At 50.9% G+C, this 15233-nt stretch overlaps 1 protein-coding gene across 1 annotated transcript; it reads right to left on the bottom strand.

The window, feature by feature from the left end:
* Positions 1-495: 495 nt before the first annotated feature.
* On the bottom strand, positions 496-7233 carry LOC140424459 (neuronal acetylcholine receptor subunit alpha-2-like). The gene is made up of 3 exons (XM_072507871.1): positions 6685-7233; positions 1991-2066; positions 496-680 (listed from the first exon to the last, which is right to left on the bottom strand). Exons 1-3 carry the CDS (start codon positions 7231-7233, stop codon positions 496-498), a joined length of 810 nt encoding a protein of 269 aa, XP_072363972.1.
* Between the last annotated feature and the right edge of the window lie 8000 nt (positions 7234-15233).

Here is a 15233-nt window from a genome sequence, read left to right as displayed (position 1 = left end):
TTTCCCTCCCACACTCCCTTCCTCACACTCTCCCTCACTCTCCCCCTCACTCTCCGCTTCCCTCACTGCCTCCCTCACTCTTCCCTCCCACACACCCTCCCTCACACTCTCCCTCACTCTCCCCCCTCCCTCACTCTCCCCCTCTCTCCATCTGTCCTTTCCTCACTCTCCCCCTCCCTCCCTCTACCCTCCCTCACTCTCCCCCTCCCTCCCTCTACCCTCCCTCACTCTCCCCCTCCCTCCCTCTACCCTCCCTCACTCTCCCCCTCCCTCCCTCCCTCCCCCCCGGGCAGTCCATCGCAGTAGCCATGGGGGAGTTTTCACAGTGGCTCCGAGAGGGGCACCGAGCCCCTCGCCCTGGGTCTCCCTCCAGGTGCCCCTTCCCCTCCCGGAGTCAGACAGGGACCCTCGGGGACACAGAGGGAGGGGGGAGGGGCTGTTCCACACAGAGGAGGGTGAGTGAGACCCGGAGATTGGAGATTGTTTCTCTGGATTTCAGCAAAGATCCCACACGACAGACTGGCCACAAAAGTAAATGTCCCTGTGATCCCGGACAACAGTGAAAGTTCCAACAGGGACTCCCTCCCCCTCTGTGTTCCTGGCCGTTGAGCCGTTTTGCTTTGCCTTTGGCGATGTGTCATTGTTGTCATTTTGTTGTGTTTTGGGCTGAAAGGTAAAACCTGAACAAACATACTTTTAAAAAAGGAATTAGCAATGGAAGCAATTTTGCAGCCAGCGAATGGGCAGGGTCTGGAATGCAGACCCTCGGATGTGTGGGGGAGGCAGCTTCCCAGGAAGCTTTGAAAGGGGAATGATTCCGTTCTGGGAAAAGGAAGAATATTCCGGGTGGACGGGGAGGAGGTGGGGGAATGGGGGAGTTGCTGATTCGGAGGGACAGCACACACACACAATGGGCCAAATGGCCTCCTGTGTTGTCCCAATTCTGTGATTGCCCCTTCCCCAAACCCCTCCTCCACTCCATTTCTCTGTCCCAGTTGAAGATACTGTTTTCAGCCCCTCCTCTCCCGTCCTGTAACCCGTCCAGGGATTAAAGGGCAAAGAGAAAAAATGCCATTGCGGCGTTGGGGGAAATGTTGATGGTGTAGAATGTGCAGTGTAGCAGCAGAGGGCACTGATGTTCCATGTAGCTCACACTAACAGGCCTGACCCTGCCTGCACTCAGGGTTCCTGGGCACCGGCTCACCCAAAACAACCCTGAACACAAGGCGGCTCAGTGAAATATTTCAGGGGGAATCCCATGTGGGGAGAGTGCGGGGGAGGGGTTGGGAGGGGGGTGGGGGAGGGGGTACAGAGGGAGGGATTGGGAGGGGGCTGCGGAGGGGGGTACGAGGGGAGCGGTGGAGGCGGGGAGAGAATATGGGTAGGGGTGTGTGGGGGAGGGGTGGGAGGGGGAGGAGATGAGGGAGGGGTGGGGAGAGTGGTATGGGGGCGGGTAGGGAGGGGTGTGGGGGGTAGGGGCAGGTCAAGGGAAGGGGGGAGGGGTGGATAATGGGAGGTCCGGGGTAGAGGGGTGGGTAAGGGGAGGTATTGTGGGGAGGGGTGGGTAAGGGGAGGTCCGGGGGGGAGGGGTGGGTAAGGGGAAGTCCGGAGGAGTGGGTAAGGGAGGGGTCGGGGGGAGGGGTGGGTAAGGGGAGGTCCGGGGGGGGGGGGGGGGAGGGGGGGTAAGGCGGGGTCCGGGGGAGGGGTGGGTAAGGGGAGGTACGTGGGGAGGGATGAGTAAGGGGAGGTACGGGGGGGATGGTGGCTAAGGCGGGGTCCGGGGGGAGGGTGGGTAAGGAGGGGTCCGGGGGGAGGGGTGGGTAAGGGGAGGTCCGGGGGGGAGGAGTGGGTAAGGGTAGATCCAGGGGGGAGGGGTGGGGAGAGTGGTGTGGGGAGGGGTGCGGAGGGGTGTGGTGGGTAGGGGCAGGTCAAGGGAGGGGTAGGTGGGTAAGGGGATATATAACAGGATATATAAATGGAGCGTATGCACCGGGCATCCTGTGTGTGTTGGGCGAGCGATGATGAACATTGGGGATAAAGACGGTGATGACTGTCATAATGTACATCTACATATATAATGGAGCGCAGACAGGCAATGATTGACACACAGGATGACCAATAAGCACACAGAACAGAGCAGCCAATCACCAGACAGGACACGACCACTATAAAGCCAGAGGGCAGCAGTTGTCCCGCTCTCTCGAGACCCAGCCTCTGAGACAGTCAGAGTTCGTGAGCTGGCCAGTGCAAATATGATGTGGCAGCTATTAAGTCTGGTTAGGCTAGTATCAGGTCTCCAGTCATGTCAGCATAGTGTCAACCCACAGTTTCATAGATTTCATAGAATTTGCAGTGCAGAAGGAGGCCATTCGGCCCATCGAGTCTGCACCGGCTCTTGGAAAGAGCACCCTACCCAAGGTCCACACCTCCACCCTATCCCTTTAACCCAGTAACCCCATCCAACACTCAGGGCAATTTTGGACACTAAGGCAATTTAGCATGGCCAATCCACCTAACCTGCACATCTTTGGACTGTGGGAGGAAACCGGAGCACCCGGAGGAAACCCACGCACACACGGGGAGGATGTGCCGACTCCGCACAGACAGTGACCCAAGCCGGGAATCGAACCTGGGACCCTGGAGCTGTGAAGCAATTGTGCTATCCACAATGCTACCCGTGCTGCCCGTTGAACATGTTGAACATGTATAATAGTATAGATGTTAAATAAAATCGTGTTGCATCTTATCAAGTGTTGGAGGTATATCTCTCGCTACAATGCATCAAGTGCAGTCCACATCGACCCAGCCTACCCAACACATCATGGTGCCAGTGAGTGATGCTGAAAATTGACGGATCTACCTTGAGTGAATCAGCGTTAACCAGCAAACAGCGATCCGGTGACGTGGAAAACATCCGCCCTCCTCCGCAGCTCCGCATCGCCGGCAACCTCGGTGCAAATTGGAAGATCTTCAAACAAAAGTTCCAACTCTATCTAGAAGCCACCGACCTCGAGGCCGCATCGGACACCAGGAAGATCGCACTATTCCTCTCCACAGCCGGGGACTACGCCATCCACATCTACAACTCCCTCACATTCGCTGAAGGCGAAGACAAGACAAAATTTAAAACAGTCCCACTGAAGTTCGACAGCCACTGCGACATTGAGGTGAATGAGAGCTTTGAACGGTACGTTATCCAGCAGAGGCTGCAGGGTAAGGATGAACCTTTTCAATCCTTTCTGACACATCTCCGCATCCTCGTGCAGTCATGTAACGATGACTCGACCACTGATTCCATGATCCTGGATCAGATCGTTTTCGGGGTCCACTCCGTTTCCCTTCGGCAGCAGCTCCTGAAAGTCAAGCAGCTCACCCCCACCATCGCCATTGAAACGTGCGTTCTCCACGAACATGCTAACAATCGGTACTCCCACATCAGGGCTGCAGAAACGGCAAAGCTAATCTCCCACGAGGAGGAACGGGTGCAGGCCATCGCACAAATGCAGGGCCTCAGTATCGACGAGAGTGGCCATTCCGCGCGCTTTTCCCAGGCCCCTGCACATGCGCTCCACGACCGAGGGGACGGCGAGACCGACGACCAGACTGCGCAGGTTCGTACGTCGTTCGACCGCACTGCGCATGCGCGATGGCGCACGGAACGTGCTGACGTTGGCGTCATGACGTGTCCGAATTGTGGCACCGCCCATTTAAAGCGGCAATGTCCGGCAAAATCACGACGGTGTCTACAGTGTGGCAAGCTTGGCCACCACGCAGCCCTTTGCAGATCTGCTCCACTGCCCAGCATCCAGCGATCCCAGCCGCGGCGCAGAAGCATCCGTTCAATACAGCAGGCCATGCCAGACTCCGACCCCGACAGCCCAACAGATCCTGATGCTGCGTGCCTGAAATCTCCATACCGGGTGGGCATCATTACAAAGCATGCGCTGCCTTTCTCCAAGACAGTGACGCACCTCCCGATCCTCAGCGTGGATCCCGACGATGAGTGGTGTGCTGTCCTCACAGTCAACAAAACTTGCATCAGGTTCCAACTGGACACCAGCGCATTGGCGAACCTCATCTCCAAATCCGATCTCGACACCATCCGCGTCAGACCAAGCATTCTTCCACCGGCCTGCCAGCTCCTTGACTACAATGGCAATGCCATAGCTGCCAGTGGCTCATGCCAACTGTGATTTTCCAATAAGTAATTTAAAGCGACACTGCGATTTGAGACCGTGGGACCTGACAGAGCATCCCTGCTCGGTGCTCGGGCCTGCAAACTCCTGAACTTGGTTCAATGAGTCCACACCACGTCATCCTCACAGGCGACGGCCTCACCTGATGAGAACTTCCAGGCTGAAATTGATGACATCATCACACAGTACCACAGCGTGTTCGATGGAATGGGCACACTCCCACACCGATACAAAATCCTGCTCAAGCCAAACGCCACCCCTGTGATCCACGCACCACGTCGGGTGCCGGCACCCCTCAAGGACCACCTCAAGCAGCAGTTACAGGACCTCCAGGACCAGGGCATCATATCAAAGGTCACAGTACCCACGGACTGGGTCAGCTCCATGGTCTGCGTCAAGAAGCCGTCAGGGGAGCTTCGAATCTGCATCGACCCCAAGGATTTAAACCGCAACATCATGATGGAACATTACCCGCTACCAAAACGAGAAGAGTTGACCAGCGAGATGGCTCATGCCAAACTCTTTACGAAGCTGGACGCCTCCAAGGGGTTCTGGCAAATAGAGCTGGAGGCATCCAGTCGCAAGCTGTGCACATTCAATACCCCGCTCGGTCGCTACTGCTACAACCGGATGCCTTTTGGCATCATCCCTGCCTCAGAGGTATTTCACCGCATCATGGAACAGATGATGGAGGGTATTGAGGGGGTGCGCGTGTATGTTGACAATGTCATAATCTGGTCTACAACTCCTCAAGAACACATCGATCGCCTCAAGCAGGTATTCCACAGAACCCATGAGCATGGCCTCCGACTCAACAGAGCAAAGTGCTCGTTCGGTCAATCAGAAATCAAATTCCTTGGTGACCGCATATCGCAGCAAGGCGTGCGGCTAGATGCTGACAAGGTCTCGCCGATCAACGCCATGAAGAACCCAGAGGACAAGAAGGCGGTCCTCCACTTTCTAGGGATGGTCAACTTCCTCGGGAAGTTCATTCCCAACATGGTGGCACACACCACAGCCCTCCGCCATCTTGTCAAAAAGTCGACGGAATTCCAGTGGCTGCCCGCTCATGAGAATGAATGGAGTGAGCTGAGGGCAAAACTCACCACAGCCCCGGTTCTGGCGTTCTTCGACCCTACCAAAGAGACCAAAATATCCACTGACCCGAGCCAGGACCTCACGTAACCTCCAGCCCCCACTACCCGCAGTCAAACGGGAAGGCCGAAAAAGGGGTCCATATCGTCAAGAGATTACTATGCAAGGCTGCAGACTCAGGCTCCGACTTCAACTTGGCGCCGCTGGCATACAGAGCATCCCCTCTGTCCACTGGGTTGTCTCCCGCACAAATGCTCATGAATCGCACTCTGCGAACAACGGTTCTAGACATCCATGTTCCAGACCTTGACCACCTCACGGTCATACAAAAGATGCAGCAGTCTCGGGCCCAACAGAAATCAGCAGACGACGCTCATGCCACGGATCTCCACAAGCTGGTCCCAACTGATCGTGTTCGTGTGCAGTTGCCTGACGGCGGCTGGTCCACCACAGCTGTGTTGGTCAAGCAAGTGGCCCTGAGATCGTTCCTCGTCCGCATGGATGGTGGTTCCTTCCTACAACGCAACAGACGGGCGCTGCGCAGAGTTCCACGCCCGCCACCTAACCATGATGTCCCGCCTCACACAATTCTTCCTCCGGACGTGCCCGACCACGAGGCCACCGATCTACCAGCAATTCTGCCGACCCCTGTGACCACCGCATTGGCGGCAGTCTCACCTATCCAGGTGCAGGCGGCCCCTGCTCCACCCTTGAGGCGGTCAACCAGAATTCGTCGCCCGCCGCAGAGACTAAACTTATAGACTGAACTTTTGCACAGCTGTGTTACCTTATCGTTTTGACCTCTGTAAATATCGTTTTTTACCGTTTCATCTGCCCTATATCTGCTCTCACGACACTTTCCTGTGTACATAAGGTCATTTTAGCACATTCTGTATATAGTCACACACATATACACATCCACACGCACAAGCACCTTAATATTTATTATCTCAACACACACAATACAAAAAAAAAGCGGGGAGATGTCATAATATACATCTGTGTATACAATGGAGTGCAGACAGGCAGTGATTGACACACAGGATGACCAGTAAGCACACAGAACAGAGCAGCCAATCACCAGACAGGACACGACCACTATAAAGCCAGAGGGCACCAGTTTTCCCCACTCTCTCGGGACCCAGCATCTGAGACAGTCAGAGTTTGTGAGCTGGCCAGTGCAAACACCATGTGGTAGCTACTAAGCCTGGTTAGGCTAGTATCAGGTCTCCAGTCAAGTCAGCATAGTGTCAACCCACAGTTGAACATCCAATAATAGTTTAGATGTTAAATAAAATCGTGTTGCATCTTATCAAGTGTTGGAGGTCTGTCTCTTGCTACACTGCATCAAGTGCAGTCCACATCGACCCAGCCTACCCAACACATCAATGACAATGGAGAGGGTGACGAAGATCATGGTGAAGAGCAGGCATTTGCCGATTAAAGGGATGAGCAGGGAGGTGGAGGGGATGATCTCTGTTATAAGCAGCAGGAAGACAGTGAGGGAGAGCAACACTGATATACAAAGTGTGATCTCTCCACAGCCCGATGGTGAATAGAAGACCAGAACAGTTAGACAGGAGATGAGCAAACAGGGAATGATGAGGTTAATGATGTAGGAGAGGGGGAGCCTCCGTATAATGAAAGAGTATGTGATATCGACATCCACCTCAGAGCAACAGTCAGACTTATTGCTGTTGTAAATTCCCACAGCGTTGACTATTGCCCACTCACCACTCTCCCAATAGTCCCTGAGATCCACGTTCCTGCCCATGCTCCTCAAATCAATCTTGGACTTGTCGTGGGTCCAGGAGCCAAATTTCATTTTGCAATTCTGCTGGTCGAATGGGAAGAATGTGACGTCAATGGTGCAGGAGCTCTTGTAGATGGCTGGGGGCACCCACTGAAATCTGCGCATGGTGTAGAGGTGAGACTTTGTCATGTGTGTCACAGCAAACTTCCCGTCTGCACTGAAACAAGCAAACGCAACAGGTTTGTGTAGTTGTCAGGACCAGAGAGTAATATCATTAAGACACAGCTGGTACTTTAACTTTCAGAGAATGAATCCTTGCTGAATACAATCTATCCGTCTCCCTCCACGGTGCAATCCTTGCAATTTATGCAATCAATCTGAATTAATGAGCTGTTAATTTTGCATTGATTAAAATGGATATAACTGAGATAGTTTGCCCTCTGAAATCAGTGCCGATTCGGACTATTGAGCAAGATGTGCCTGGGGTTAATGTGCTGTTTCCACTGAGTCAAATCTCCGCTATCAAAGCTGATCTCTGCATTTCAGCAAAAATGGACCAACAGGATAAAAGGTCCATAAAAATGAAATTAAATCTTTCAATCTGTCAAACAAGCATGAAATCTCTTGAGACAAGAGGAAATAATTGACTTGCAATTCATTTTGAAACCATTCTCAGGGTGTGGGGTTTGGAGAGAAGATTGACATTTCTCATGTGGTTGGACATATGGTTGACTCTGAAATGGCCGAGCAAGCCGCTCAGTTGTATTCAACCGCTGGGCTCAATATAAGAGAGAGGCATAAAGCGCACACTCAGTAAGCTTAGCGCACGTGACGTAGAGACAGCCTGAGTGAGTGAGAGAGACCGAATGAGGTTTGAAATTTGGTAATTTGGTGCAATATGGTAATTTGGCGAAAAGTGGGAGGAGGTGCTTTTCCCTTTCGTTTTGTTTTCTTTCTTCTGGCTTTGTAACTGTTAATCTGCAGGGAGAAATCCAGAGAGCATCCTGGGAAGGTAAGTGATCTAACGACCTTTTCAAATTGTGGGGGGAAAATTGAAGTCACATCACAGTAAAGCTGTGACCTGATTGGCTGGTAGGGAATCTGTTAAATTTGAAGAAAAAAAGTTGGAAAAGTCTATAAAACTATTTGATTAATGAGGTAGAGGAGTAACTAAACCTGAGGGCAGAGATTAGTACTTAGCATTTAATTTTGCAGTAAATATCGAGCGCCGGGGCCATGTTGTTAATTGTAACTTATTCTAAAAACAAGTTCAAGTGTTTATTTTGAATGAATTACTAGTGCATAAATGTGACTCAGCTGGGTGCTGTGCTCTAACTGTGAGATGTGGCAGACCTGTGACACTTCCAGCGTTCCCGTCGACTACGTCTGCAGCAAGTGTAACCAATGGCAGCTCCTCACAGACTGCGTGGTTCGGTTGGAGTGGCAGGTGGGTGCACTTGGAGCATGAAGGTGGCAGAAAGCATCATAGATAGGAGTTAAAGAGATATGGTCACACCCAAGGTGCAGGCAGACAGAATGGTGACCATTAGAAAGGGCAGGCAGTCAGTACAGGAATCCCCTCTCTAACAGGTATTCCGTTTTGGATACTGTTGGTGGGATAGCCTAAGAGGGCAAACAACAGCCAGAACAGTGGCACTACAACTGCCTCTGTTGCTCAGCAGGGGAGAGCAAAGTGCAGGAGAGTGATAGTTAAGGGGACTCTATAGTAAGGGGCACAGATAGGCACTTCTGTGGACGTGAAAGAGACTCCAGGATTGTGTGTTGCCTCCCTGGTGCCAGAGTCAAAGATGTCTCTGAATGAACACAGGACATTCTGAAGGGGGAGGGTGAACAGCCAGAGGTCGTAGTACACATAGGTACTAACGGCATAGGCAGGAAGGGTGATGATGTCCTGCAGAAGGAGTTCAGGGAGTTAGGCAGCAAACTAAAAAGCAGGACCTCTAGAGTTGTAATCTCAGGATTACTTCCTGTGCCAGGTGCCAGTGAGGCTGGAAATAGGATAGTGCAGCTGAACACGTGGCTACGTTGGTGGGGCAGGAGGAAGGGTTTCAGATTTTTGTACCATTGGGATCTCTTCCGGGGCAGGTGGGACCTGTACAAGAAGGACGTGTTGCATCTAAACTGGAGCGGCATCAATATCCTGGCTGGGAGGTTTGCAAGTGTCACTCGAGGGGATTTGGACTATTTTGGCAGGGGAGTGGGAACCAGAGCGTTAGCGTCGGAGGTGAAAAACTGAAGGGCAAATTGTGAACAAAAATAAGAGGACAATATCACCCTCAGGCAGAGCAAAAAAGGTGACAAGTGTGAGAAGGGAGGTGGTCAATGCAGGACTGAACGTGTTGTACCTAAATGCACACAGTAGACAGAAGAAGCTAAATAAGCTTGTTGCGCACATTGAAATTGGCCGGAACGATGTAGAGTTGAGGAATCGCCAAGGTAAAAAGACCCTGATGGGAGTTATGTACAGGCCCCCTAGCAGGAGTCAGGATGTGGGGCAGAAAATAAATCAGGCGATAGAAACGGCTGTAAAAAAGCCAATGTCACAATAATCATGGGGGACTTTAATATGTGCGTGGACTGGGAAAATCAGGTTGGTCGTGGATCCCAGAAAAAGGAATTTGTGGAATGTCTAAGAGATGGATTTTTTGGAGCAGCTTGTGACAGAGCCGACCAGGGAACATGCAATTCTGGATTTGGTGATGTGTAATGAGGCAGACTTGATTAGGGAACTTAGGATGAAGGAACCCTTAGGGAGCAGTGACCACACCATGATAGAATTTACCCTGCAGTTTGAGAGGGAGAAGCTGAATCAGATGTAACGGATTACAATTAAATAAGGGTAACGCAAAAACATGAGGGAGGAGCTGGTCAGAGTTGATTGGAAAAAGCGACTAGCAGGGAAGACAGTGGAACAGCAATGGCAGGAGTTTTTGGGGTTATTCAGGAGGCACAACAGAAATTCATACCGAGGAGGAAACATGCTGAGGGGAGGACAAGGCATCCATGGCTGACGAGGGATGTCAAGGACAGCATAACATTTTTAAAAAGCATACAAAGTGACGAGGATTAGTGGGAATCCAGAGGATTGGGAAGCCTTTAAAAGCAAGCAGAGGACAACCAAAAAAGCAATAAGGGGGAGAAGATGAAGTATGAGTGCAAGCTAGCTAGTAATATAAAGGAAGGTAGGAAGAGTTTTTACAATATATAAAAGGTAGGCGAGAGGCAAAAATAGACATTGGACCGTTAGAAAATGTGGCTGGAGAATTAATAATAGGAAACAAAGAAATGGCAGCGGAACTGAATAGTTACTTTACATCAGTCCTGACGGTGGAAGACACCAGTGGGATGCCAGAGCTCCAGGAGAATCAGGGGGCAGAGGTGAGTGCAGTGACCATTACTAAGGAGAAGGTTCTGGGGAAACTGAAAGGTCTGAAGGTGGATAAATCACCTGGACTGGATGGAATACACCCCAGGGTTCTAAAAGAGAAGCTGAGGAGATTGTGGAGACATTGGTGGTGATCTTTCAGGAATCACTGGAGGCAGGAAGGGTCCCAGAGGACTGGAAAGTGGCTGATGTAACACCGCTGTTTAAGAAGGGAGGGAGGCAGAAGACAGGAAATTATAGACTGGTTAACTGACTTCGCTCATTGGTAAGATCTTAGAGTGCATTATTAAAGATAAGGTCGCGGAGTACTTGGGGGTGCAGGAGAAAATAGGACTGAGTCAGCACGGCTTCGTCAAAGGGAGGTAATGTCTGACAAATCTGTTAGAGTTCTTTGAGGAAGTAACAAGGAAGACAAAAGAGAACCAGTGGACGTGATTTATTTAGATTACCAGAAGGCCTTTGACAAGGTGCCGCATTGGAGACTGTTAAATAAGATAAGAGCCCATGGTGTGAAGGGTAAGATCCTGGCACGGATAGAGGATTGGCTGACTGGCAGAAGGCAGAGAGTGGGGATAAAGGGGTCTTTTTCAGGATGGCAGCCGGTGACTAGTGGTGTGCCCCAGGGGTCGGTGCTGGGTCCACAACATTTCACAATGCACATTAATGATCTGTAAGAAGGAACTGAAGGCACGGTTGTTCAGTTTGCAGATGATACAAAGATCTGTAGAGGGACAGGTGGTATTGAGGAAGCAGGGGGGGCTGCAGAAGGATTTGGACGGGCTATGAGAGTGGGCAAAGGAGTGGAATACAATGTGGAAAAGTGTGAGGTTATGTACTTTGGAAGGAGAAATTGAGGCATAGACTATTTACTAAATGGGGCGATGCTGAGGAAATCAGAAGCACAAAGGGACTTGTGAGTCCTTGTTCATGATTCTCCGATGGTTAACGTGCAGGTTCAGTCGGCAGTTAAGAAGGCAAATGCAATGTTAGCATTCATGTCGAAAGGGCTAGAATACAAGACCAGGGATGTGCTTCTGAGGCTTAATAAGGCTCTGGTCAGACCCCATTTGGAGTATTGTCAGCAGTTTTGGTCCCCGTATCTGAGGAAGGATGTGCTGGCCTTGGAAAGGGTCCAGAGGTGGTTCACAAGAATGATCCCTAGAATGAAGAGCTTGTTGTATGAGGAACGGTTGAGGACTCAGGGTCTGGACTTGTTGAAGTTTAGAAGGATGAGGGGGATTGTCTTGAAACGTACAGGATACTGCGAGGCCTGGATAGAGTGGACGTGGAGAGGATGTTTCCACTTGTAGGAAAAACTAGAAGCAGAGGACACCATCTCAGACTAAAGGGACGATCCTTTAAAACAGAGATGAGGAGGAATTTCTTCAGCCAGAGGGTGGTGAATCTGTGGAACTCTTTGCCGCAGAAGGCTGTGGAGGCCAAATCACTGAGTGTCTTTAAGACAGAGATAGATAGGTTCTTGATCAATGAGGGGATCAGGGGTTATGGGGAGAAGGATGGAGAATGGGGATGAGAAAAATATCAGCCATGATTGAATGGCGGAGCAGATTCGATGGGCCGAGTGGCCTAATTCAGCTCCTATGTCTTATGATCTTATGGAACACCACGACGTACAAGGCTCGGATCAAGTTCTGGAGACTGCCTGTGTTTATTGTGTGTTCCTCTGTCAGTGAATGAAGATATATTTTTCCCACCCCCATCTCTACAGGACACTGTGGAGGGTCCACACTCTGCAATCACCCTTGGATCATCACAATATCACAAGGACAGTGAGGCTCCACTTTGATGCAGAAAATGGTGCTTCCCCTTTCTGGCCCGGTTTGCACTTCTTGTTCTGAGAAGGCAGGACTGAACTCTGGAAGATTAACCAATCCCATTCCCGGCAGAGAGCCTGTCCCTTTGATCGGCAGCTTGGGAGATGATGAGGATGTTCCTGACTGTATTCTGTCTGTGAAACAGATCTGGTGAGAGCACAGGCTGACATTCTACAGCAGCAGTGAAGCTCATGTGTCAGCCTGGCTCAGTTTGGGGCACTTGTGTCCCTCAGTCAGAAAGCGGTGGTTTTAGCTGCCTTTTCAGGAAGTTGAGCTCTCAATTAAAGCTGACATTCTGGGAAATGAGAGAGAGAAAAGCATTGTGTCATCATTCAGATGTGTTGCTGCATTGAGACAGCGACATTGAGCTGACCGATTGGGTGATTCAGTCCAATATTAAACACTCCAAACAACAATTTTAAAATGAACAGGACACGCTCTCGATCTCCTGACCATCATTTGTGCTTCAGCTCGATGTATAGATTAATTCAATCCACCCCAACCACACCCAATTAATGTACAGATTAATTCAATCCACCCCAAACACACCCACTTAATGTACAGATTAATTCAATCCACCCCAAACACACCCACTTAATGTCCAGACTGTCACTCAAACCCATTGTCACATTAAATGAGTAACAGAGAGGAATGGGAAAACCGAGTTTTCTGACCCGTGTTCCCAGTCTGTGTAACTCTGTGTCAGGTGCACTGAACATTCTCAATGTGGTGATAAATTCTGCTGAAACTCTCATGTCCAGTTTGAATGTTCTAACTCTAGAATTCACACAAGTTACAGGTGCAGAGACACCGCAGCACAAACCAGGGAGAGTTCTTTTAGAACAAGTTAAACTTCTCCAAACCAAACTTTAAACTTGTACTTACCCCCAGAAACACAGAGTGACAGAGTCACAACAAAAAGAGTTTTACTGATCATCTCAACAGAATAACAATCCTCTTTATCCACACCGTTTATTGCAGGTCCAGTAAATACATTGAAACACAAAGTGTCCCAGCCGACAGAAGCTGCTTTAATCTCCTTTTTCACAGGAGGTAACGAAGTTAAAGAGGAAGCAGCGACAATGAGCCAATAGCTGCTCCCCTTCTGGGTGGATTTTGATAAGTGACGTTTCTGATTCACTGAGTGCAAGTTGCCCACATTAAGTTGGTTTAACATGAAGAGTTCACCCAGCGAGGGACACATTTGCTGCAAAAACGTAAATGGTTGAAACATGTTTTGAAAATCACTGAAACCAAACTCTTCTCCTCATGGGGCTCCCACTGGGGTCTGCATGTGGCACTGCACCCCACCAGGGGGCAAGGCCGTGTTCCTCTAACCCCCCCCCCCCCGTGCTGCCAGAGGGATCCCCTCGACTGCCTCTCACCTGCCCAAACCTAAGGGGAAGCCCATTGACCTGCCGTCAGCAAGGTGTGAATTTTGACTGGGGGGGTAATCACGTGGTGGGGGGGCCGCTAATAAGATTTAATTGGGTGGAAATGTATTCAACTGTGGTTCAGGCCCCTGGTGAGGGGCTTGGAGAGTCGGGAATCGCCATCTCTCCATGGGAATCGCATTTCCCGATTCCCGCGGGATTTTCAGTTCGTGCCGCTGATCCCACGCACGTGGCTCGTGCAGGCTTCAAATCCCCCCCAGAGACAAAGATGTGACGGACACAAGGCAACGGGACTGTTAGTTTCATCATTCCGGAATAAAAGGAGCTGATAGTGGCACAAAGATAAGACAGCAGAATGTGTTCATATCCGGACAAAGATCTGTGCTCAGTGAAAGCAAAACTGAAGAACAAGTGACAGGTGGCCCTGTGGGGGATGGGAGGGGGGTTTACATTGGGACAGACAAAGTTGTTGAACTCAGTGTTAAGACCAGAAAGCTGCAACCTGCCCAATCGGAAGAGGAGGTTCTGTTTCTCCAGTTTGTGTTGGGCTTCACTGGAACATTGCAACAGGCCAAGGACGGACATGTGGACATGAGAGCAAGATGCTGAGCTGAAATGACAAGAGACAGGAAGGTTGGGTCATTCTTGCAGACTGAGTGAAGGTGTTCCGCAAAGCGGTCACCCAGTCTGCATTTAGTCTCTCCAGTGTAGAGGAGACCACATTGGGAGCAGCAAATACAACAAACCAAATTGAAGGGGGTGAAGTGAAAGACTGCTGGACCTGAGAGGAGCGTTTGAGGCCTTGGACAGGGAGCAGGTACAGGGGCAGGGGTTACACCTTCTGTGATTACAAGGGAAGGTGGTGTGGGAAGGGGATGAGGATTTGGGGGTGCTAGAGGAAGGGAGCAGGGTGTCACAGAGGGAGTGGTCCCTGCGGAATGCTGATAGGGGTGCTGGAGGAAGGGAGCAGGGTGTCACAGAGGGAGTGGTCCCTGCGGAATGCTGATGGGGGTGTTGGGAAGATGTGTCTCCTGCTGCCATCCTGCTGGAGCTGGTGGAAATGGCGGAGGATGATCCTCTCAATGTTGGGGCCGGTGGGTGTAAAGTGAGGACAAGCGAGACCCTGTCATAGTTCTGGAGGGAGGGAGGGGAAGGGGTGAGGGCAGGGGTGTGGGGAATGGGTCAGACACAGTTGAGAGCCGTGTTGAGCACAGGGGAAGCCTCATTGAGGAAAAAGGCAGAGATGTCCGAAGCGCTGTATTTGAAGGTGGCATCATCAGAACAGATGGAGCGGAGGTGAAGAAACCGGGAGAATGGGATGGAATCCTTACAGGGAGCGGGGTGTGAGGAGCTGTATTCGATGTGGTTCTGGGAGTCACTGGTCTTGTAATGTATTTGTCCCCTTCCGTCCTGACCTCAATGAATCCCGGTCCCAGAATTTTAAATGGATCTTCCGGGCAGAATTTTCCGATTTTTTGACTGGGTATGACTTTGGGCTGGAAAAGTGGTGAGTAACCCGGCAGATCCATTGGCGACTTTTCCCGCCATATTTTT

This window comes from Scyliorhinus torazame, chromosome 1 (assembly GCF_047496885.1).
Source record: "Scyliorhinus torazame isolate Kashiwa2021f chromosome 1, sScyTor2.1, whole genome shotgun sequence".
Taxonomy (NCBI): Eukaryota; Metazoa; Chordata; class Chondrichthyes; order Carcharhiniformes; family Scyliorhinidae; genus Scyliorhinus; species Scyliorhinus torazame.
This window is presented reverse-complemented; position numbering and strand designations above follow the sequence as displayed.